The 25,416-nt window shown below is 38.2% G+C and overlaps 1 protein-coding gene across 2 annotated transcripts in view; it reads right to left on the bottom strand.

Annotated features, from left to right (window-relative positions):
* LRP1B (LDL receptor related protein 1B) overlaps window positions 1-25,416 on the bottom strand; it is a 1,698,272-nt gene that overhangs the window by 191,936 nt on the left and 1,480,920 nt on the right. For both annotated transcript variants that reach the window (XM_081095916.1, XM_081095917.1), the window contains exons 61-63: window positions 8,319-8,507; window positions 7,311-7,459; window positions 173-266 (exon numbers count right to left, since the gene is read on the bottom strand). In XM_081095916.1, coding sequence (XP_080952042.1) covers window positions 173-266; window positions 7,311-7,459; window positions 8,319-8,507 — 432 coding nt within the window. The remainder of the gene's footprint in view (window positions 1-172; window positions 267-7,310; window positions 7,460-8,318; window positions 8,508-25,416) is intronic.

Here is a 25,416-nt window from a genome sequence, read left to right as displayed (position 1 = left end):
CAAGAAATTGCAACAAATTTTTGTTGTATTTTTAAATATAGACATATAAAATCTTTCTTTATAATTTTGAAAAGGTATCAGAAAGGGATTCTGTAGATGTAGCTTAAAGTTTTCATGTCAGGGATTTAAGAAGCTCTAAATTCTAAATTCCCACATTCTCTAATGTACTCACGACAATCATCAGGTTCATCAGATCCATCACCACAGTCGTCCACGGTGTCACATTTCCACCAGAATGGAATACACTTATCAGTTTTGCAGCGAAACTTAAAAAAAGAAAGTAAGGAAGTTGAAATCCTACTCATATATAACAGGTATTTAAAAACTCACCAGGGCAGAGCAGCCTAGCCTAATCCCTTGTGGCAAATGTGAACTATGGTGGGTTTAGAGAATTCCATGGCAGGGAATAAATGCACAACAATCAGCAGCAAAATAATCTTCCAGGAAAGCACATTGTCCAGATAAGCCTCCTGGGACTTCCTGAGCACAGAGGAGATCACCCGTTTACATATTGTCTGTGGGTGCTGTTGCACCAGACTGTGTTCACTGATTGCTACAGAGACCATGTGGCCAGGAAAGCCGGAAATACTTATTATCTGGCCCTTTATTAAAAAAGTTTGCTGAACACTGGACAGGGGTAAAAATTATTAGGAAGAGGTACCTAGTTAATTGAGATTAACTTTAATTGCATTGTATTTTCTCAGGAATCTTGGACAATTCGATTCACATTTCTGTCTCTGTTCCTTAGTCAGCAAATGAGGAGGTGAAGATAATCTAAAGGACCCTCTCCAGCTCCATTATGCTGTGATTCCATGGAATTTCCTGAACATTCACATACTGTCTTTGGTCATCACGAATATCTGCTCTACATAAATCTTAAGAATACTTCTTAAAGCAGGTGAGAATGATACAGTTATTTTCAGTTCAGTTTAGTTGAATGCTTAGTTAATACACATGAGCTTTTTGGATAAATAAGAGAGATTTTTGATAACTAAAAATCTAAAAATAAGGCTGCAGTAGGTATTTCTGCTGACTTTTAAAAATGGAAACAGAAGAAAACTGCTATAATAAAACTTGCTCTTACAATTATTTAAAACACCATTCAATAAGTTGAAAAGGTTACATGGCAATACTTGCCTACAGGCTATGTAGCATGTGGGTAACTTGCTGCTAGTGAAAATTTCCAGATTAATATTCTAAGGAAGGTTATTTGAACTGAAATTCATCCCCTGAAGCAGAGTACGGACTATTGCTCCCTTTGTTATTGGCCATATGTACACAGAGATCAAGAAAGCTCAGTCAATTCATTCCTTAGTGATCTCAGACCACAAACTAATCTCTTTCTTTGCAACATTCAGTTCTAGTCTTACTCTGATTTGATAAAAGAAATCAAAGAAAATCATACTTTCCACACAGAGAGCACATATACCTGAAATAGCTATCAAAAGATTCACTTTAAATTATAAAAACCATGCAATAGATCCTGTTTAGAATATTTGTTGCAGCATTATAATTTTTCTTCTGCATTTTAATAGAAATTCAGTGAAAAACATCACAATACTCTTCTGAAATTAAAAATATTAGTTACTTTTCTAAACTTTATTAATTTTCTTTTAAAGTGTTTCTGTTGTAATCCCCACATGAGTTATTAAAAGCAAGGTGGCATTTATTTTTTTTTTAATTAAATCTTTATTGTTCAGATTATTACATTTGTTCCTCTTTTTTCCCCCCCAGAACTCCCCTCCTCCCAGTTCCCGCCCCACCCTCCGCCCTCACTCCCCACCCACTGTCCTCATCCATAGGTGCACAATTTTTGACCAGTCTCTTCCCGCATCTCCCACACCCCTTTCCCCCCCAAGAATAGTCAGTCCATTCCCTTTCTATGTCCCTGATTCTATTATAATCAACAGTTCATTCTGTTCATCGGATTATTTATTCACTTGATTCTTAGATTCACTTGTTGATAGATGCATATTTGTTGTTCATAATTTGTATCTTTACCTTTTTCTTCCTCTTCCTCTTCTTAAAGGATACCTTTCAGCATTTCATATAATCCTGGTTTGGTGGTGATGAACTCCTTTAGCTTTTCCTTATCTGTGAAGCTCTTTATCTGACCTTCAATTCTGAATGATAGCTTTGCTGGATAAAGTAATCTTGGTTGTAGGTTCTTGGTGTTCATCACTTTGAATATTTCTTGCCACTCCCTTCTGGCCTGCAAAGTTTCTGTTGAGAAATCAGCTGACAGTCCTATGGGTATTCCCTTGTAGGTAACTGAGTTTCTTTCTCTTGCTGTTTTTAAGATTCTCTCTTTATCTTTTGCTCTTGGCATTTTAATTATGATGTATCTTGGTGTGGTCCTCTTTGGATTCCTTTTGTTTGGGGTTCTCCGCGCTTCTTGGACCTGTAAGTCCATTTCTTTCACCAGGTGAGGGAAGTTTTCTGTCATTATTTCTTCAAATAGGTTTTCAATATCTTGCTCTCTCTCATCTTCTGGCACCCCTATAATTCTGATGTTGGTACGCCTGAAGCTGTCCCAGAGGCTCCTTACACTATCCTCGCATTTTTGGATTCTTTTTTCATTTTGCTTTTCCGGTTGGGTGTTTTTTGCTTCCTCGCATTTCAAATCATTGACTTGATTCTTGCGCTCCTCTGTTCTGCTGTCGGGAGTCTGTATAATATTCTTTATTTCAGTCAGTGTATGCTTAATTTCTAGTTGGTTCCCCAATATATCATCGAGGGTCTCATTAGTTTTCTTGTAGATCTCATTAAGTTTATCGGCGGCTTCTAAACAGTTCTTGAGAGACCTTAAAAGTGTGGTTCTGAACTCTATATCTTCCATTGACAATTTTGTCCTGTTTCTTTGTCTCCGCATTTTGTTATGCTTCCTTGATGCACCCCCTAGTGGTCTTTGTTCGTGGTCTTATAGTTAAATTTTGATTGTTGTAGCTAATTCCAGGGAGGGTTTGACCTCCAGGCCAAGTGGCTATGAGAATCAGCTGTGTCAGCAGTGAGAGAACTTCTGACCTCTAGGGAGGTGCTAATCTGGCGTTTGCCTGAGGCTATCTGGCAAATGCCTCTGTGCAGGGCTTGGGCGGGGCGGGTCGCACAGGATCAACAGGGTGGGCCAGAGAGAGCAGTTATGGCAGCTCTCAGTCCTGTCCCCAGGGGCTCTGCCTCTCTGAGTCCCAGCACCCGCTGCAAAGCTCGGAGAGAAAGCTGCACTCGCTCTGACCGAAGCCAGACAGACCCGCTTCTCCCGTTTGAGTCTGGGTCCCTAAAGACTCGCCCGGATCTGGAGCTCAGAGTCTGCGACTCCCTCCCCATTGAAAATGCCAACCGCGCCCTCCGCCGCCAGCCCGCTCCGCGCACTCCGCACCTCAGAATTTGACTTCAGCACTGCGCCTCCTCTGAGTGTCCGTATGCGTTTCTCTTTCCTCCTAGTTGTAGGACTTCCACTCAGCCAGCGTTCCAGTGGTTCTGGGTGATGTCCCTCCGTCTTTTAGTTTCACTTTTGAAGTAGTTGTTCAAAGCAGCAAACTCCGGCGTTAACCTATGCCGCCATCTTGGTTCTCCTCCTCAAGGTGGCATTTATTGAAGCATGTTATATGCCAGACACATTTGCAACATAGAAAAATATAGCCTAGGTTCAATTTTCTCTAAGGAAAATGGATTAGCACACTAAAAGTTTTGTTCATTTAAAATACTGTTACTTTCTTCAAGTAAGAGAGAATTGGATGTTAATCTTTGCTGCAAATGTCTGGATATCACGGGGTTGCTTCAGAGTAGATTTACATTATTTTTTTTTTTAAATAAGAGGGTGGATTTGTTTTTTCTTATTATTTCCAGCGACAATACTGGAGAGCAACAGAGCAATGTTATTTCAGGGGAAAATCTGGCCATTGGAGCAATTTTTCCATGTTGGCTTTGTCTCTGGTCATGGCTGCTGTGGCTTTCATAAATTATCAGAGGGGAAATATTACTTTTATGGATAGTGATTACCTGGGGGATATCAGGTTAAGTATGAAAGCAATTGCCCTGAACATTAAACATTTCCAGTCATTTCAGTATAGCAAAGTACATTAGTAAGAAGATTTCAGTTCTCCTGGGTATATTCAAAGTCTTCCCAGTCAAGATTTGGAAAAAAAATATCTAAAATTCGCATTTTTAAATGCACTAAAATATGCCTGATTTAAATAAACATCTACTGTTGCAATTACATATGATATTATGGTTTGCATGCCATTTCAGTTTTAATAAGATTATTGAAGGTTTTGAGTTAAGAGAAGGCTGGGGTAAAACATACTTCCATTATATTTTATGCTAGTCAACATTTAATTGATTACTCTCAGAGGAAGATGTGTCTCGGCTTCATGACTTCATTTTTTTTTTCATACTTAAATACAGTAACTTTAAAAAGATTAATGCTAGCCCTAGCCGGTTGTTCAGTGGTTAGAGCATTATCCTGTAACCTGAAAGGTCCTGGGTTTGATTCCAGTCAAGGGCACGTACCTAGGTTGCAGGCTCAATTCTGCCGGGGTTGGGGCATGTTCAGGAGGCAACCAATCAATGTGTCTCTCTCACATCAACTTTTCTGTGTCTCTCCCTCTCCTTCTACTCTCCAAAAATCAATGAGAAAATATCTTTGGGTAAGGATTAACAACAACAACAAAAAGATTAATGCTAAATATAAATATAAAATATTCTTCATGGGAAATGTTCTCCAAGACTAATATCTTTATAAAGTAAATTGCAGATTGCAATTATCACTCACAAAAAGAAGCTATAAATAAACTACTAAATACATGTTTACTAAACAGATACAGGAATAAAATGCAAATCCCACATATACCAGAGGTGAAGTTCAGTTAAAACAGGAAAAGTCTCGCCCTAACTGATTTGCCTCAGTGGATAGAACGTCAGCCTACAGTCTGAAGGGTCTTGGGTTCGATTCCGATCAAGGCTTCATACCTGAGTTGTGAGTTTGATCCCCAGTGGGGGGAATGCAGGAGGCGGCTGATCAATGATTCTTATCATTGATGTTTCTATCTCTCTCTCTCTTCCTTCCTTTCTAAAATAAATAAAAAAATATTTTAAAAACAAACTTATCTTTACTTAAAAGATAAGTAAAGCCATTTTAAATTACTTTTTATTTTCAATCTAAATGACTTAAATTTAATATTTGAAGTTGTTATTGCTATAAAATTGGTTTAATCTTTATACAGATTTTCTTACGTTTATTTTCAATTATAAAAAAATTCTTATTGGTGTGATTGGTGTGATTGGTGTGATTTACATACTTTATTTTTTTAAAACACAATATCATTTGGGGGCATATATTATTGGTTGCAATCACTAGATGATAACAAATCAAAATTTCCTAATAAGATAAATTCAAACTGCAACATTTATATCTGATTCATAAATACTTAGATTACTTACTTCATTTTAATGTCTACCTGATTAAAATTTGTTTCTATAAACTGACTTTTTTTGAAAGAATCAGAGAAAAAATGGCTACATAAACCACAAGGCTTATAAGGATAACCACTAAGGATTATATTAGCTGATGTCCATTAACTTTTTCTTAAAAAAATAAATAAAGCCCTTTCCTGTTTGGCTCAGTGGATAGAGTGTCGGCCTGCAGACTAAAGGGTCCCAGGTTCCATTCCGGCCAAAGGCACATGCCCGGGTTACGGGCTCGATCCCCCGCAGTGGGGGGCATGCAGGAGGCAACCAATCAATGATTCATTCTCATCATTGATGTTTCTATCTCTCTATTTTTCTCCATTCCTCTCTGAAATATATATATATATATATATATATATATATATATATATATATATACTATTATAATATTTTTTTGAAAGAGTAACTTAATTATTAAATTTTTCTGATTTGAATTAGTTGGTTTTCCAGTTCCAGCGGTAACATCATGGAAGAGAGTGAATTTCTTTCAGTGTGTGCTTGTTTTTGAAATAGAGAGGCTAAGACAAGCTCAACCTGCCTCTCCAGCTGTGACTATGAGCATCATACATTAAAGAACTGTGCAAAGGGGAAGAGATGGAGCCTCTTCCAGGGAGGCAGTGTGATAAAGGCACAGTCTCTGAAAGCAGCCCTCTAGTGAATGTAACCCTGACTTTGCTTTAAATTGGCTGGATTATGTAGGGTTTGTTACTTAACTTCTTGGTGCCTCAGTCTTGTCTTCTTTTAAATAGGACTGGTGGTTTGTGCAGGCGGCTGTTATGAAGATTAAGTTGGAAAAGTTTCTGGTGCATAATCAGTGTTATTACCCTTGCCCTCCAGTGCACCTGGCATATACTTGAGGAAGCATGCAATCGTGTGGACTGCCATCAGGAGGTTTTGATGTCTAGTCAAAAACATAGATCACGCTGGCCAGGCCAAATTAGTCATTAAAAAACAAACAAAAAAACAAATTACAGCCCAGCCAGGGTGGCTCAGTGGTTGAGTGCCGACCTATTAACCAGGAGGCCAAGGTCCAATTTCCAGTCAGAGCAAATGCCTGGGTTGTGGGCTCCACCCGCAGTGTGGGGAGTTCAGGAGGCATACAATTAATGATTCTCTCTCATTATTGATGTTTCTATCTCCTTCTCCCTTCCTCTCTGAAATCAATAAAAATAACACACACACACACACGACAGTTTCTTTGAGAATTTTTATCTGAAACAAGATACTGACTCAAATATAACAAAACCAAATTTTATAGTCATATGACTATTGCCCAAAATTTTAAATAATAAAATCAAGTCAATGCATCTATCATTAAGCATTGATGAAAATTTTAATTCTGGGATATACTAACTGCCCATGATAACATTTTGAAGAAAAAAAGTTTTCATAAAAAAATATTTAGATCATATAATCTTTTAATTTGAAAAAATCTATAAATCATTTTTGACACAATTCCTTTTTTCCATATTACATCAACTGAGGAACGGGAGAGGGGTGGAGAGGGTGATACAGAGGAGATCATCTAAGAGTCTTGTTTGTTTGTTTAAGCTGCACATAACTTGGTTTTCATCCTATGCCTCAATGACCTTGCTTTCCCTAAATACATCACATCTCCTCAGATGATTCTGCTATGCCCATTCATGATTTGAAAAGTTATATTGTAATTGCTTTTTCTTTACTCTGTAACTCTATCTATGATGTATGGAATGATTAGCTAATGTTATGCAAAACAAAAAAGAAATGATGTTTTGAAAAGTATTTACACGAATAAAAATTCAGGTAAAGCCTTTATAACAGCTTGCCCATACATCCTATGAATTGATTTCAAGACCTCCACTCACCTGACTGGCTGTGCAGTTGGATAAGCAAGTCCTATTATCAACTGCAAGATAGAAGTTGGTGGGACATGCACAGGAATGAGTCCTTCCAGGGGCCAAAAGGCAGAGATGACTGCAACCTCCATTATTTATCATACAGAGATGTTTGGAGACTACAAATGAGACAGAAACAACAAGAAAACAGGATAATCAAGACCAATAATATAATATAATATTTGAAATAAGACAGTTAAGCTTCATAATTTGAAATTGAATAGAATTTTGTAATGAAGAACACAGTGGTTATAAACATAATTTTATTTTGTTACAAATTCTATTGTTGTCCAATGGCATTAATTTTATCATTAAATAATTTAGAATGCATTTCCACAAAAAACAAGCATTTTAGTAGAAAAAATCATTGTCCCTCAGAAAAAAACAACAGCAGAGACTAGAAGCATTTTGGATGAAGACATACATATGTTTAGAAATATTAATGTAAAATAAAACAATGTAATAATGATCTATAACTAACAGTGTAGTCACTTTGTTTATTAGACCAATTTTGTATGTTAAGCAACATAATCAATACTTTTTTTAATAACAACTGATAGAATTCCCATTAGATATATGCTTAAGAAACAGTCTATTTCTCATTTTTACAATCCTTGAGCTACTTAAATATAATTTATTTTACCCAGCATTCCAGAAACTAAGAATCCTGTAACTATTTTGTAAATAAATTATTTCAAGAATTTAGTGTCTATTTCTTCAACTACTTGTATTATTGTCATTTCTGCTTAATATAATTCAACAAATCAATAACTGTTTGTACTATTATTGAGCTTCCAATCATATTCCTTAACAGTAGTGCTTTATATCAACTGAATTCATTCTATACAATTATGCTAAATAATAAAATCTCACAATATTTCTCAAAAATAAATTTACACTTAACCTTGGAGGAAACAAAAATGGAATGTTACTAAAAGATGTTGATGCATTTATGGAAATCATGGAAAGAATAATTACCATCAGGTTGTCTATAAGAATGATACACCTGGATATCTGTGATGGCATGCCATGAGTTAATCAGTGAGAGTCTGTCTGCTCCCGAGGTTTTATGGGCACGGCTGAGTGACTTGGTTTTCCCATCAGTCCAGTAGATGTAGTCTTCAAACAATGTTAGTGCAATCACCCCTGGAATGTCTTGATTAGGGACTGTAATAGGAGATGGTAAGATTAATGTTCAGTCTTGGAAGACTGCCAGTTAAAATATTCAATACTACATGGGCTGACAGACACAACTGCTACAGAACTCCATGTGAATAATTGCTGTGACAACCTGTCAGGCTGGCGAGGTTCTTTATTACCGGTTAAGAGAACGCAGGATCTGGCACAGCAGTGTGCTTTGCTCAGATTTAGCTTGGTTCAACCACTGGGAAGAAAATGAATGCAATCCTGCTCACAAATAATGGCTGCTTCGCCAGAAACAAGTAACATCCAACATTTAAACACTGTATATATCCAGCTAATTCTAACTTAAATCCTTAAATCTACAGGTCATTGTACTGCTCTCTCCCACATTTAAATTGACTAAATTATATATCCAGGATGAAATTTCTATCTACCTACAGATAGAGTGACAATAAGACTACCATAAACCATTTTAGTCACTGAGGTTTTATAAGTATTTTTACTTGCAAAATGAGATGGGATAGAAATGGAGAAAAATAAGTGTGACGGATAACAATGTATTATGCAGATTTAACAGCCATAAAATTGTTTAGTTGCAGGTTAAAATTGTTTTATAATTATACCTCATTATAGGACTGGGTTTAAATGTAAACACTAGAATGAGCATTACAGATATGCATTTTTCTTTTAAGCAATTCCAGGGTCCTATCAGGTAAATAAGATATAATAAATTTTTTGGTGGTTGGAGATTAAATAATAAAAAAAGAAATTCCCAAATTGCACACACATGCCAATATATTCATCAGTATTCATTTTTGTCTAATTTTAGAAACTCTGAGAAAATGTTTACTAATTAAAAATGATACTGTAAATCAAGTAATAGGTACATTTTTATAAATTAATTTTAATGACTGAGTATGTTTGACATCTGTCTCACTCAGTCGCAACTGAAAGCTATCAAAATTTATAACATAAATGTTGGGTGTTTCACAGGCCTTACATTTAAAATGTTGAATTAATTTATATTGTTATCTGGAAGTAGAAATTTTAAATCTACTGATTTGTTATTTTTATTCTGATGGGACAAATGTAATCAGAGACTTCACTATGACTTAGAAAAAACAGAAATAAAAGAAATAAAATGAGACTCTCCCAAATAGGTGACAAATTAAGCCATTGACTATTACCAATAAGTAGGTTCTGGCCAGAAATTCAACTTAGAACAGATATTATGCATATAAAATATGTAAAAACTCAGAAGAATCTAGATGTGCACATACGATACAAATACTCAGACTAAATTATCTATGTAGTCCTATACACAGGGAGCCCATCACTAAAATGATAAGTGGGATTGGACAGAAAGATGAAGAGGAGGACATTACCAGCATAAATCATGTTTGAGTTATTTATACAAACTATTCCCACTTTCCCCCTTTGGCTGTATAAATTCTTTTGGGAAGATAAAACAAATGTGGCAAATGTGAACAATAGGATGAATCTTGGTGATGGGTGATCATTAGAACAATCTTTCAACTTCTGTATATGTTCGGAAATTTTCAAAATAAAATAAAAATTTCCAGAAAAAGTTGAAAGTCTCAGAAACATTCAATTCATATTTCCTTAGATACGAAGAAGCAATTGCAACATTACATTAAATATGGGTCCAAAAAGTTAATCATTACTTTAAAAATTCTCAGTTCACCAGAGATTCCACTGACTTCTTTTCCAAAAAGTGGTTATTGTAAGAATTTGCCTATTAGCATCTCAAAAATACCAGAGTCTTTTAAATACTTAGTAACTACAGTTCACGTTTAATAAGCACTTGGGTGCCAGGAAGTAGGCCAGATGTTCTCAACAATGGGAGAGACAATTCCAGTCCCAAAGAAAAAAAAATATCAAGCCCAGATATCTATAGTTCTGCAGTTGAGAAACCCTACAGTAGAATAACCATTTTATACACCTCATTGTATTTAGTACCACAACTCTATTGTGCAATAGTAGAATTTGCAGATGGGAAAGCTGAAATCTGGAAAAACTTAAGTAATTTGACAACAGAGGGAAGGGAAAATGACTAGTAAATGAAGATGCTGGTATTTAAATCTAAATGAGATTCTCTGGCTGCTGAGTGCTTTGCCACTTTACTGACTAGTGTTGCCTTTAAGAAAGCCAACCCATTCGGGTAAACTGTGGTTCGAGATGAATTGCCTCCCCACAAAATGCATATGTGGAAGTCCTATACCCCATCATGACGGTATTTGGATACAGGGCCTTTTAAAAGTAACAGGTTAAGTGAGGTCATAAGAGTGAGGTTCTCATCTAATATGACTGGTATCCTTACAAGAGGGAGACACCAGGGCTGTGCACATACAGAGAAAAGGCCACATGAGGACATAGCAAGCCAAGGAAAGGCCTCAGTGGAAAATAAACCTGCCAGTATCTTCATTTTGGACTCCAGCCTTTAGAACTGTGAGGAAATAAATTTCCATTTGTGGGAACCACACCAGGGTCCCGGATAGTCAAGGCCAATGGGAGCACAGAAGCCCTATTGTCAATACACCAGAATGACCAAGGTCACTCTGAACATGAGCTTATCCGGGTGCCCAAGGCCAAGATACCATGAATGGATGTAAGGACACATGGTGCACTGTGCCCTTCTGTAGCCAAAATATGATTGATACCACCTTGATAACTAGCCTTCTTTGTCTCTGGAGTGATATACGTTACTGACCAGCTAGTCTGCTAGAGAGAGAGCAGCTGGGCAGAGCAGAGGCTAGAGAGAGCTCAGGAAAGCAGAGGCAGTAGGCACAGAGAATGTAGCTCCTATGTGTGCAGGAGAGAGGAGAGCTGAGAGCTGAGAGCTGATACTGCTACGATGGAAGGCTGAGCTCACAGAGAGCTCAGATATAGCTACCACGTTAACCAGCCAGTGTGCTAGGCAGGGGAGGCAGGAGAAGCTGCTGAGCCAGAGAGCTTAAGTACCACTATGATGTGAGGTGGCAAGTCTAGGGGGCAGCATGCAGCTGCTCAGATAATAGCTGTCGTTACAGAGATTAATGCTGCTATGTGAGAAAGATATGTATTCACCAGCTGGTGTCTGGTTGCCTGCCTGTATGGACTTTGCAGTGAAGAACTGTCTTGTCTGATGGCTATATGGCCTCTGGCTTCTGCATCCGAGGAGGTCCACCACAAGGCAGAGGGGCTGGGACCCAACACCTATAACTAGTGAACAGGGGATATAGGAGGAACTTGGACTAAGTTCCCAACAGATAGTATAGTGAGGAGGGTTCGAGGAAGAACCAGCCCAGGTGTAGTTGGGAAGAATTGAGAATACCTGGACTGAGAACAACTCAGAGAAGTACTGAGCAGTGCTCCTGCTGGCTCTGACACCACTGTTTCAGCCACCCCGTTTCTGGTACTTCATTCTGGTAGCCTTAGCAAGCAAATATAAGTTCATAAAGCAATGGGATTAATGTAATAAACTCCATGTAAAAATCATTCTATTCAATTACTGGATTGCAATTGCACTGGGTATAATATTTAGACATGGGACAATATAAGCACTGGGCAAGGTTATTACCTCTAAACTTGTAATGATCACCCACCAGAAACCCTCTCTTATCAGATAATCAATATTAATTTATGGAGTTTGTAAATTAAATTCTTATTTTAGAAGAAGTGAGGAGATAGAAGAAGAGGCTAGGTAGAGAGGGATGGGACCATGGGGGCTAGGAAGTGGAAAGCTGCAGATGCGGGCAGGGTACAGCCTGCTGACTATGTTCTGTTCTGAGAAAAACACAAAGTGACCTAGAACTAGACCCAACTGGGCAGGGAAAGAAGGATGCATGGGAGACATAAGCTTTAAAATGTATGGATATGACTATGACATGCAGGTTTCAGATAACTAATCACAAGACAGTGGGGTATATAACCAATCCCAAGAATGTTGCTAAGGCAGAATTCTTTGAAAGGGCCAATCAGAAGTGAGCAGGGCATGTATCTACCCTTAGTCAAAAAAGCACGCTCTTTTTTTCTCTCTCATTCCGGCAGGCTAGGTTCCAGTGGATGTGCTCTCCTGCGCCCATGTGGCTATGGCCATGTGGGACTCCATACATGGACTAAGCCTTTAATTAGCTTTGATACTGAACTACACCCAGCTAGTTGCAACATGGAACAGAAGCTCTGGAAACTAGCCTACTTTTTACTTTCCTGGGACCTCAGCTGCACCTTTTTCAGGACTGGCTTCTCTCAATAAACTTTGCTTCCCTTAACCAATTTTGTCTTCGAATCCATTCTTTGGTTTTGAAAGACAAGGAACTTGGATATAAACCCCACATCTCAGTTTCAGAAGGATGACACATAGGTGAATGTGCAGAGCATGCAGTAAAGTCGGGTGAAAGTGAAGAAAATCAGTCCCTTTGCCAAAAGTTACCATCTGTTTTATTTGAATCCTTGTTTAATATTAGTAATAAAGAATAGGATTATCTGTTGGAGCTTTATAAGGCCACTGCAGGACTGCTCATTTGGCAAACATGCTAATTTCTCAAACAGCATCTAACTCAACCACCAAAGTGTTCCTTCTAGAATAAACAAGAACACAGTAAAAACGCCAGCTTATGTTAACAAGAAATCTAGTCTCATATATTTAAATAGAGGCCCAGTGCATGAAATTCATGCTCGGGGGGCAGAGGGGAGGCAGGGAGGTCCCTCAGCCTGACCTGAACCCTCTCCAAGTCAGGAGCCCTCAGGGGATGTGCTACTGATGGCTTGGGCCCACTCCCCATCATTCTCTGCTCTCTGCTGGGCCTGCCTGCTCTACACCACAGGATGGGTGAGCAGGCCCTGCTGGGTGCTGCCTGTGGGCCCCGCTTGCCTGTTGGTGGGTCACCATGGCAACCTCCCAGCAGGCCCTGCTGGGTGCTGCCTGCAGCCCCATTTGCCTGCTGGACTCATGTTGCCAGGCTGACGCCACCAGCTTCCTGCCCAGCTGCTATGGGCGCCACCATCTTTGTAGTGGAGTGATGGTTAATTTGCATATTACTCTTTTATTAGATAGGATATTATACTGTCTCCACAAACTACTGCCTGAGAGATGGTGACAACTTCCTTTAATATCACCACTAATGCCAACAAAAATTTAAAAAACACACAAAAGAAATCAAAACAATCAAAAATGTTTACATATTACCTTTTTAGGAGTTCAGCTCAGAACTTGGCAGTATGATTCCATTCCCTATTTAGGACCTAAATCTCTTCACAAGAGTAATTGACTATCTGCTTAAGCTTCTGTGAAAAAATTACTATATACCAACTGCTAGATTATCAGTATAAATAAATGAATCTGTGCTTTCCATAGACATATGAAGAATTCAATCCACATTGAGAGTAAATGAGATGTCCTGAGCCAAAGCATCATATATCTTGGTACAAGAAACTTTCCCGTTTCAGAATGAAGAAATAAAGTTATTTTTTTGTCTCTTTACTTATTGATATATATGTATATATGTATGCCTGTGTTAGGTATCTGTGTATATGTAACAATATACATATAATACCTACATATATAATACATATATGTATAAATATTACATATATACACATATATAAGTAAAAGAGCAACAAGAAAGATGTATTGCAATGCAATTTGGCAGTTATTAGAACTAACAAAGTATATATGGGAAGTGTTATGACATGAGAAGAACATTTAACTAACTTACTGATAATAAGATAATGGGTTTATAAACAAAGTAGTTGATGTTCTCTCAAAATGACAATGGCTATCCCTTTTAAAAGAAAAACAATATTCCCACTTATTGTACATAAGATTGTCTTTGCTTCATAAAAAAAGAGATGTGAAAAAATTAGGAAACGTTTCATTTATAGGTATTCAGTAGACATACAGACAAAAATAATACACACACACAGAAGTAACAGAACTATTATGGGGGCTGCAGTTTAAGAGGTAGTTATTATATATTTAAAGCGTATTTTAAAGCTACTTTCTGTAGGTAGGTTTCTATTCTGTATAACAGCATCATTTACTGTCCTTTTTCCAACATTCCACTCAAGCACTAGGCTGCCATTGGCTATCTCTATCAGAAGAAAGGAGTTGATATTTGACAAAATAAAAATCAAAAAAAGCTTCCTTTGTCTGGATTTTCCCTCTTAGACATGTCAGATGCTCTTCTGCTAAGGTTCCTAGTAATTACGACAAATAGAAAAGGGAGAAATGCAGAATCTGCATTCGGCTTAACTGTTGCTTCACAGCTAAAGATACTTTATTACAATGCGTGTTTCTTTTCCTTTTTGATAGCATTTATCATGCTAAAGAAGTATATTTCCAAATAAAATATTTCAATTTTATATTTAAAAATAATTTAGTTTAAATACTTAAGAACAAAATGTACCAAGTGACTCAGTTGGTTGGAGTGTTGTCTGGTATACCACAAGGTTGCGGGTTTGATTCCCAGTAAGGACACATACCTGGCTTGCAGCTCCAATCATGGTTGGAAAGCAAGGCAATGGATGGAGTTTTCTCTCTCACATTGATGTGTCACTCTCGTCTCTCTCTCTCTCTCTCTCTCTCTCTCTCTCTCTCTCTCTCTCTCTCTCTCTCGTCACTCTAAAAATATCAATAAACATATCCTTGGTTGAGGATTTAAAAAATAGAGCAATAGCCCAATACTATTTTTTTTTTAATTATAAAGAATTTATGTATTTTATTAGAAAGAAATACTTGCATGATCCAATGATCCTTAAGGTCAACCTGTCCTCACTGTACAACCTACTAGGATTGAAAATTTAATCTCCTAAAACTTTAAAATTAACAAGCATCTATACTAATAAAAGGGTAATATGCTAATTAGACTGGGAGACCTTCCAGGAGATCTTCCAGACATTCTTCTGGACAAAGCCATGGTGGCGGGGTCAAGGCAGAGGCGGTTAGAGGCCAAGAGTGCTCTTTTAATTAACATTCTAGCATCACCCGGCAGTTGTGGGTGATCAGGCTGATGGAGGGCGGGGCTGTTGGGGGTAAGCAGACCATCAGTGGGGATCAGTTGGAGGTGATCAGGACATTGGGGGGGGGGGGAATGGGGGTGAGCAGGCCAGCAGGGGGGGCAGTTGGGGCAAGCAGGCTGGCAGGGGGGGCAGTTAGGGGTGAGCAGGCCAGCAGGCAGAGTGGTTAGGGGCAATCAGGCAGGCAGGAAGTCAGGTGAGTGGTTAGGAGCCAGCAGTCCTGGATTGTGAGAGGGATGTCCAACTGCTGGTTTAGGCCTGATCCCTGTAAACCAGCAGCAGGACATCCTTCGAGGGGTCCCAGATTGGAGTGGGTGCAGGCCTGGCTGAGGGACACCCCCACCCCCGTGCATGAATTTCGTGCACCAGGGCAGTAGTATAAAATAAAACATTAAATCTTACCATCTTTTTAAAAAAATATATTTTAAGACTCTTCCTTTTTATTTTTTTTGTTGGTGTCATTAAAAAGCACATATTCCCTCCCACCCGAAATATTACAAAACTAGAGGTCCAGCACGCGAAATCATGCGAGACCCAGACTCGCTGTGCTGCCAGGACCCCAGACCAGCCCTGCGTGAGCCACAGGCCCTGCCTCCACTGCTTGAGCCATGGGCCCCGCCTCCGCCCCACCAGCCCTGCCAGCCCCGCCAGCCATGCACAAGCCATGCCTCACCATGCAAGCCACAAGTCCCTGCCCGCGAGAGTTACAGCATCAGGACCACAGGCCTTTTATGATAGATTATTTTAACTTTTCTCATTAGTTTTTAATCTCTTTCAATATCTTTTATATTGGTCAAGGATCCTATATTAAACAGATAATACATTATTAAATGGTAATGTAATATAATTTAACTGAACAAGATAGTCTTAGGTACAACAATTGGTCATATTATTTTTCTCTTAATTATTTACAGAGGTTTGGGCCTGACTAGGTGACTTGTTTTATCCCAGGTCTGTTACCAGAAGCTGGTGAAAGCTGCAGTTCAAGAAAACGAGCCAGCCACCAAGAGCAGATACCATTTGTTGGAGGAACTCAGCCAGTACTAACCTCCTGTGGTTGTACATGGAGGAAAGTGGATGAATAAATATTCTGACTTTTTCCTTCATCCACCATCTCATCTCCTGCTAATGTTTTCCATAGATTAAATCCAGCTTGAGGCCAGGTGAAAGAGCCTAGTGATATAGTCCACATTTTCAGCCTTCTAGCATGGAAAGGAGGCAAATATGGGATAGCTAGAACTCCCTCCAATTAAGATTTCCAATTTGTTTTTCATCTCACATATTTCTTCTCTGGTCAAAATCCATCAATGATACCCATTTCCTAGGCGATATAGTGCAAACTATATAACCTTACTAAAACACCTGGCTTCAGGGAAAAGGGTCAGGATGCTCATGAATCCTCTGTTTTGAGAGACCTTGATATTAACAATTTTCTCAAATATCTTTCTAGAACAGTGGTTCTCAACCATCCTAATGCTGCCACCCTTTAATACAGTTCCTCATATTGTGGTGACCCCCAATTTCATTGTTACAAATTGAACATAATTAAAGCATAGTTATTAATCACAAAAACAATGTGTAATTATATATGTGTTTTCCGATGGTCTTAGGCGACCCCTGTGAAAGGGTCGTTTGACCACCGAAGGGGTCGTGACCCACAGGTTGAGAACCGCTGTTCTAGAAGGATAATATAAAGCAAGATTTGTAGAGATGCTAGAATGTGAATTAAAAGAGCAGAGCATGAAAACAGAAAGGAAACAAAGAAAACCAATTAGCATTGATAAAATGAGGTGAGATTAAACAAAGACTACAAAAACAGTGCAGGCTGGGAAACGATGATAAAATGGGATGATGAAAGAAGTGGTTTAACATGGCAAGGAAAGTGGGAGTTTCATGTCAGTGGTCAGGGGGTGGGTGAATAATGGTTTCTATTTTATGAAGAGTAACAAAGCAGAGTGGGTAGGTAGGAAAGTGGCCTCAGTGTACTAATTTCCAGAGAATGACTGCTGAGCCTGTAGCTTCAGCTGCATATACTCCATCATAAATCAGTGTGCTTTATGTAAATGTAGGGCCAACAGAATTATTTCTTTGCCAGTAATTATGCATCCCCTCCAGTGTTATTTGCAGAATATTTTATTTTAAATAATTATTTCCTCTGAACCATCTATAACAGGCTACAAAATGTTCCATTTAAACATGTGCCTCCAAGAACATTTCTCCTGCCTACTCTTTAATGCAACCCCACTTAATGGTGACAGTGCTACAAATAAAATTTCAGGTCACTGTGTCCAAAATTCTTTTTCAGGATGAATAAAAGCATCAAGAAATGGTAGGAATAGTAAGGATAGTCAAGATTTCCAAGTACTATTATGAAATGTTCAAAAATTATATTTTCCAGTAAATATTTCATAATCTTTCATAAAGTTCATCCACCAATGAGACTTTGAAGGGGAGGAAAAATAAAGTTCTTCCATGCAGCATAAGTTACCATGCAGAGCAGGTCTGAGCTGATCCTGCCTGGGAGTCTATTAAATGAGGCTGCATTTGGAATACTCATGCTGATAAAGTGTCCAAACAATAGTCATATGTCCCTCCCTCATGCTGTAATTCATGTTGGGACATTTAAATGTGTTTAAAATAACTTTTAAAAATGAATTTAACATATGAAGACAAAATTTATAAATTATTTAGGATTCTTCTTTATATTAAAGCCATTATTAATAGGCTGAAGGCATCCTTTTCTAATTTCTTGCCTCCTTTTGTCTGCCTTGTCACATCAAATAATGTGTTCTCTCTGTATAGATTAGGGATATTGGTTTAATACAATTCAGTCCTCTAGCTTCCCTCACATACATAGTTTTAAATTATTCATAATAAAATTCAAATAGGCTATTTGAATATTTAACACCTAAAGAATATTCCTGTTAATGAATGTGAGGATTTATAAAGCAGACAATGCAAATTATAGTACATTTATTTTGAAAAATAGACTGTTCCTATAAACAGCCTCTCTCAATGACACTGCTCCCCAGTCTCTGAGGTAAAGAAAGCAACATGTATTTGGTAAAGGCATAATTCTGTTGCTTTAAAACTTTCTGGGCCTTTCTGCTAGTGAGTCCGAGACATTTGGAAATGTGTTTGCAGAGGTGACCCTCAATACTGAATATGTTATGATATTCCACATACATGTGCATTAGGGAAGTGTTTGTGAGGTAGTCTAATGAAAGCTGCAGCCTTGGAAAAGTACTTTGCCTTTGGGGAAGATATACAGAAGAATATACAGAAGATATAGAAGAATAGATCCATTTACATGGATTTAGTATCTGGTTTTCTCACATTTCTACAATTATAAATATGCTTCTAGAATAAAAACGAGGAGATTGAAACATATGATAAGCATTTTCAAATGTGTTGTAGGTAACACCAGGAATGAGAAAGGGTAAGTGTGGGACTATGCAGAATAGTCCTCTTCTGCCCCAGCTCCAACCTCAACCCACCCCTCAGAGATATATTAGAAAATCACTGACTGATTAGAAGTCCTAATCTATGGATAAAATGTGGAAGAGTAGTGTGTCAAAGGCTAAGTTAGAGAGTAAACTGGACCAAAGCCAAATCTACCAATGCCCTATGCCATGCAGTGATGGCGAACCTATGACACGCGTGTCAGAGGTGACACGCGAACTCATTTTTTTGGTTGATATTTTTTTGTTAAATGGCATTTAAATATATAAAATAAATATCAAAAATATAAGTCTTTGTTTTACTATGGTTGCAAATATCAAAAAATTTCTATATGTGACAAGGCACCAGAGTTAATTAGGTTTTTTCAAAATGCTGGTACGCCGAGCTCAAAAGGTTCACCATCACTGCCCTACGGTGTCATATTTTGAATAGATAAGGTTGTTGAAAGTGGCTGAAAACTCATTCTAGGGTAATACTTAAAATTTCACTATTGAAAAAAAGTATATGGAACATATATGGCATTTGCAGAATAATCTATTTAAACATGTGCACAGTTTAAAGTAGCATGTCTTATTCAAGGGACACAATTAAAGACATGATTGGCACTGAAATTCCAAGACTTTTTAGAAATGGCAGTTAATTTAAATTTATTTTACTGGTTCAGGGACATTTCTATAGAAACTGAATTGTATTTTGCTCCCTCCCATTAACTTTTACTGTATTGTAAACAGCAGCACAGCAGCACTGTTGGCATAAAATAGCCTGTGAAGTCTACTGTTGGTAATGGACTATGAATGCTAGAATATTTTTTTGAAAAGTACTAAAATGTAACATCTAACCAAGAAAGAAACACTCTATAATATTGTAAAATTAGAGGGTGGCATTTATTAGATCTCCTCCACGTTTTTTTTGTTTGTTTGTTTGTTTGTTTTTGGTGGGCTTCAGTAGATACTTAAATGTTCTAAACAGCCAATTGCAACAACCATTAATTTCAGAAGATATGGGTACAAAATACTCCCTTTGTCTTTTTAAGTAAGTGTTTTTCCCCCACTCAGAACAAAACCCTTTAAATATGGCTTACGCTATTTCATCAGTAACATGCTGAGTCTGGATTCCTTTTCCAACATAATGTAGGCAATAACTGCATGGGTTATGATTTGGATTTTTAAATCCAAACACAGAACTTCCCCCTCACAACATACACATACTTCAATACTGACACTTAAATATGAGGATCTGCAGGTCTAAGGGTATAGAAACAATTAAAGAGCCATAGTTAACATAACTGCATGGAATTTTAAACAATTTGTCCATAAAATAAAAGATGATTCAGTGATAAACTATAATTTAGAATCACTTGCAACCATTACTCTTCAAAGGAATTAGCAGTTATTAGTATATTTTTCAAGTAGGCTGGATAAAACATGTACATGGCTAACTGATTTAACACTAGGTTAAGTCATTCAGTGATACAGAGTATTCCAAAAAAAAAAAAAAAATTACTAAAACAGATTTTAAAGCTCAAGATCAAAGATACCTTTTTCTTAGCTCTCTCTTTTATTACTATTTACACAGTATTTTCAGTTATTTTTCAAGAAACTAACTACATCTAAAAGATATCTCAAGTTCAATGGCAAAAGTAACAGAAAGTGGAGAATGCTAAATCTGAATTTATGTACTTTGATACAAGCAAACAGAATGAAATTGTGGCCTAAATAGAATTTTCTGCTATTTAATTTTCTTTTCATTAAATGGAAAATAGAATCTCTAAGTTAAGGTAGATGTGTAGAGTTATTACTGACATTTCTCTCAAGATATATTTCTAGCCTATTTTATAGACATTTCATTTAGAGAAAGCAATATTTTTTGAAATGCATAAAATCAATCACAAAAAAATCTTTACTGTGTTCAAATTTCAGAAATTCTGTGACATAAATCTCTAAATAAGCTTTAAAAGGTTTGCATGGGCAGGAGATGTAGTTAATTTGGAATAGCAAACTGTAACATCCAACTGTCCCACTGAAGCTGGGTGTCTGTTTTTAAGCATCATTATTGTTTTCTTCACTCACTCAAATAAACATCAAAAAATATTTTTATTTGATGAGATAAGTGTTTTCTTACATAATAATTATGTTATGGTGGCTTACATTTTTGTTTGTTTCTGTATGTTTCGTAATTTATTTATGGTCTACTACTAAAATCAATTGATGATATTCAGGCATGGATAAACCTTTTGGGTACAATTTTGCATTTATGCTGTAACTGTTGATAGAAACTATAACAAGTGGGCAACACATTTTCATTATCTGTTTAAAAGCAAGGAGCCTGTATGGAGAACGGAAAGAAAGCAGGCTTTGAAACCACTTAGGTCTTTGTTGGTACAAATTCTGATTCTCCTGATTACCAGCTATTTGACTTTGGAGAAATTACTTCATCTCTTTAAACCTACTTCCTTGTTGCAAAATGGCTTTAATGGTCATTATAGTACAGTATTCCCTGACGGAATGACTAAAATAGCATGTATTGCATCAAACAAGGTTTCTTGAACACAGTAGGCTTCTAATAAAAGTATTAGTTTATAAGAGGATGGTTTCAGTTCTTGGATTCTCAGTAGCAGACTAAGGAAATTTCCACTGAAAGCCAAGAGAGAGAAAGAGAGAGAGAAAGAGAGAGAGAGAGAGAGAGAGAGAGAGAGAGAGAGAGAGAGAATGTGTACTAGTGAAGCACCTAATATAATGTAATACTCAAGAAGATAGTTTTTCTCCTCTCATAGATATGATCAGTTCACAAGGGTTCAACAGTAAAAGATGTGAATAATTCTTGCAATACTACTCAGAGAAATGAGCATTTGGTTGGCAATTTGAGCTTCTAATCAAGGCTGAGTGAACAAGCATTTGATTATTACATACTGTATTCTCAACCTTTCTCAGGCTTAAATTGAAGATAAACCAGAACACTTTGGGGTTTGGCAAAATTTCTGAGAGCTGGCGATTCGTCTAACTTACAATTATCATTCTAGAATTCTCCTTTGATGTCTCCTTTTCCAACACTCTTATTTCTATAGATGATACAATAGGAGCTAGGGAAGTTACATATCATTTTCAGGGTGAAATAGCTATTTAGCAACAGATCCCACCCAAACCCACCTTATCCTCAGGTTCCCCAAGCTTTCTTTAAGATCCTAAGGGATTGCTTTCTCCAATATGAAAATTTCTTTTTACTTAAAAATCTGAACTCCACCAAAGGTTTATTAGTTCTTATCCAAATTCGAAGCCTAAAATTCTGTGAGCAGGGTTGTGGTTTGGGAGTGGTAAGAAACCAATCCCAAGTACATAGATCCACAAGAAGAATATTATTACTTAGACTCATTGTGTTTAGAATCATTCTGTTTTTTATAAAAACATATAACAATTTTTAAACTAAACATTTAAATCTGAAGAACACTGTGAAATTTCCAAGTCTCATTGGACATATTTTATAGCTCAAGAGAAAGGGGAAGAGGACAGATCCACTCCTGTGCCATCTTTCTAAGGTAAACTCTCAGGTGTTCTGAATGCTCTTTAGGAAAAGAGACAAGAGGAAGTGTTTAAACATCTTTAGAATTCCTTTTGTGCTGACCCTTTTGTTAAAATCAATGCATCGCTCATCAAAACAGAGCTTTTAAAAATGATCTCGTAGCTATGATTATTATTTGTATTTTTTGTTCTTTAAAAAAAGTACAAATATATATGAAATTAATGTAATCAAAATAGAGTTTTTCCCCTCTCTAAGTAGATAGTAATATAAATATTTCACTTGATATTTGCAACTCAACCACTAATGATTCTCTATTTCAAGTTTACAGATCTCTTATTTATTCTGCTAAATACCTATTGAACATAAAACTTCATCCGCATTCCCTCCGCTGTAATCACTTCAAGTATTTTCTCCTAAAATATTTTAGCAGCCTCTAAATTGATTGGCCTTCCAGGGTCTTTCATTTTCCATGCTGTTGTCAAATCTAATAATAGCACTTTACCAACTAAACACCATCAATGGCTCCCTATGACCTAAAGGATAAATTCCAAATTACTTAGCACATAAGCACTGTCACAATCTGGCCCCAGTTTGCCCTTATTCATCTACTGTCATTATCTCCCTCTAATAAGACTTCCAGTCATAGCCAAATGGTGTAAACACCATGCTATTTCAAGAAGCAATTACATCTTTACACAGGCTATTCCCTCTGTGAGAAGAATCCTTCCTACATTTCCCCATATGGAGAGCTTGTATTATGTCTCAGACTTCTCAAAGAAACCCAGTTCCTCAAAGGCTCACCTACTGCAACCTGAATTTTTTACAATGTTTCATATACCTCTAACTCCAATCTGATTCACATCTTTATCTGAAAATCAGTTTTTCCAATTAAACTGAAGTGTTTTAAAGACAGGGACCTATACATCTGATAACTCCAGGGCCTAGCATAACTTGTAGCACAGCGGGGGGAAAGATCAGTAAATGTTTGTTGAATGAATAAGTGAATGAGTGAATGAGTGAATGAATAGGTAGATCTTAAGAGAAGAAATAAGAGAAATTTTAAAAATAAACCAATGAAATTTTGATTTAAAATAAATGGATTCAGTTATCCAGCACCATGCATAATATGCTATGATATTAAATTATTATAATTATACTAGGGGCCCGGTGCACGAAATTCGTTCACTGGGTGTGTGGGGGGGGGGAGAGTGTCCCTCAGCCCAGCCTGCCCCGCCTCACATACTGGAAGCCCTCAGGCGTTGACCCCCATCACCCTCCGATCACCTGATCGGCCCCTTGCCCAGGCCTGACGCCTCCGCCAGAGGTGTCAGGCTTGGACAGAGGATCCCCATCTCCCCCGATCACTGGCTCTGGCCCCCGCCCAGGCCTGATGCCTCTGGTCTAGGAATCATGCCTGGGCAGGGGACCCCCATCTCCCTCTGATCGCTTGCTCCACCCCCGCCCAAGCCTGACGCCTCTGACCCAGGCTTCAGGCCTGGGCAAGGGGACCATCATATCCCCCCAATCGCCAGCTCCGCCCCCCACCCAGGCCTGATGCCTCAGCCAGAGGAGTTGACCCTCATCACCCTCTGATCACCAATCACCGGATCGGCCCCTTGACCAGGCCTGAGGCCTCCAGCAGAGGTGTCAGGCCTGGGCAGGGGACCCCCAGCTCCCCGCGGTTGCAGGCTCCGCCCCTGCCCAGGCCTAACGCCTCTGGCCTAGGCGTCCGGCCCGGGCAGCGGGGACCTGCAGTGGCAGCGGGGGGCGCCGCGATCGTGGGCTTCGCTTTAGGCCCAGGCAAGGGACCCCTAGCTCCTGGGACTGCCAGCTTCGACCGTGCCCAGCTCCCATCGCTGGCTCCACCCCTACTTCCTGCTATCACTGGCCAGGGCGGCAAAGGCGCCTGATTCTCCGATCATGGCCCCAGGGCGGCCTTTGCCCTGCCCCCCAGCTCTTAGCTCCCCCCTGGGTTTCAGATCACTGTCAGTGGCAGGGAGCTTCTTCCTGCTTTCCCTTTCGACTCCCTGCATTGTGCCTACATATGCAAATTAGCCGCCATCTTGTTGGCAGTTAACTGCCAATCTTAGTTGGCAGTTAACTGCCAATCTTAGTTGGCAGTTAATTTGCATATAGCCCTGATTAGCCAATGAAAAGGGTATCACCGTACGCCAATTACCATTTTTCTCTTTTATTAGTGTAGATTTTATAGTATTATAGAATTATTTGAGTGAAAGGCCAATAGAATAATATACACAGGCACTGAGGAGAGGTTTATGTGACTAAGATTGGAGCTTCACATTCCTATACTACCAAATTACCTAATGTTTTGTTTTATTTTATTTTTATTTTATTTTGCAATGTAGTGTTTGGACTTGGTAGGAAAATGGGGTTAGCAAGAAAAGATGATGGAAATTCTCAAGCAAATTGCAAGTCCCATGTACCTCAAAAGTAACCTGACCTATATTTTAGGGAACAGAATTCAAAACCTTTAGACGTTCTTAGACCAGACAAATAATCCTGTATAATAAAAGGCCAGTGACCATAACGGCATAACGGCCAGAACAACCAATCGACCTGTTGCTATGAGGTGCATTGACCACCTTTCTGTCCCTCCCCACAGCCCGAAGGCTCCAATCGCTGAATGGCCAATGGGGAACCACAGGGAACTGGGGTGGGTGTCAGTGGTGGGGCGGGACTAGGGACTGGCGAATGGGCAGAAGATGGCTGCAATCACAGGCTAAGTCTAGGGACCCTACCCATGTACAATTTCATGTGCTGGGCCTCTAGTAATAAAAGAATGCTTAATTTATGCAATTAATGCATGGTTTAAATCTGAACATATTTGGGGAGAAAGCTTTCTGTAATGTAAAGTGCAATACAAGTTTAATTTTTCTCCCTTATTAAAATTTGACTTATAAAAAAGATCATAATTCTG

This window comes from Myotis nattereri (assembly GCF_964212035.1).
Source record: "Myotis nattereri genome assembly, chromosome: 7".
NCBI classification, from domain to species: Eukaryota; Metazoa; Chordata; class Mammalia; order Chiroptera; family Vespertilionidae; genus Myotis; species Myotis nattereri.
The sequence above is the reverse complement of the archived record's forward strand: the minus strand, read 5'-3'. Positions and strand labels throughout refer to the sequence as shown.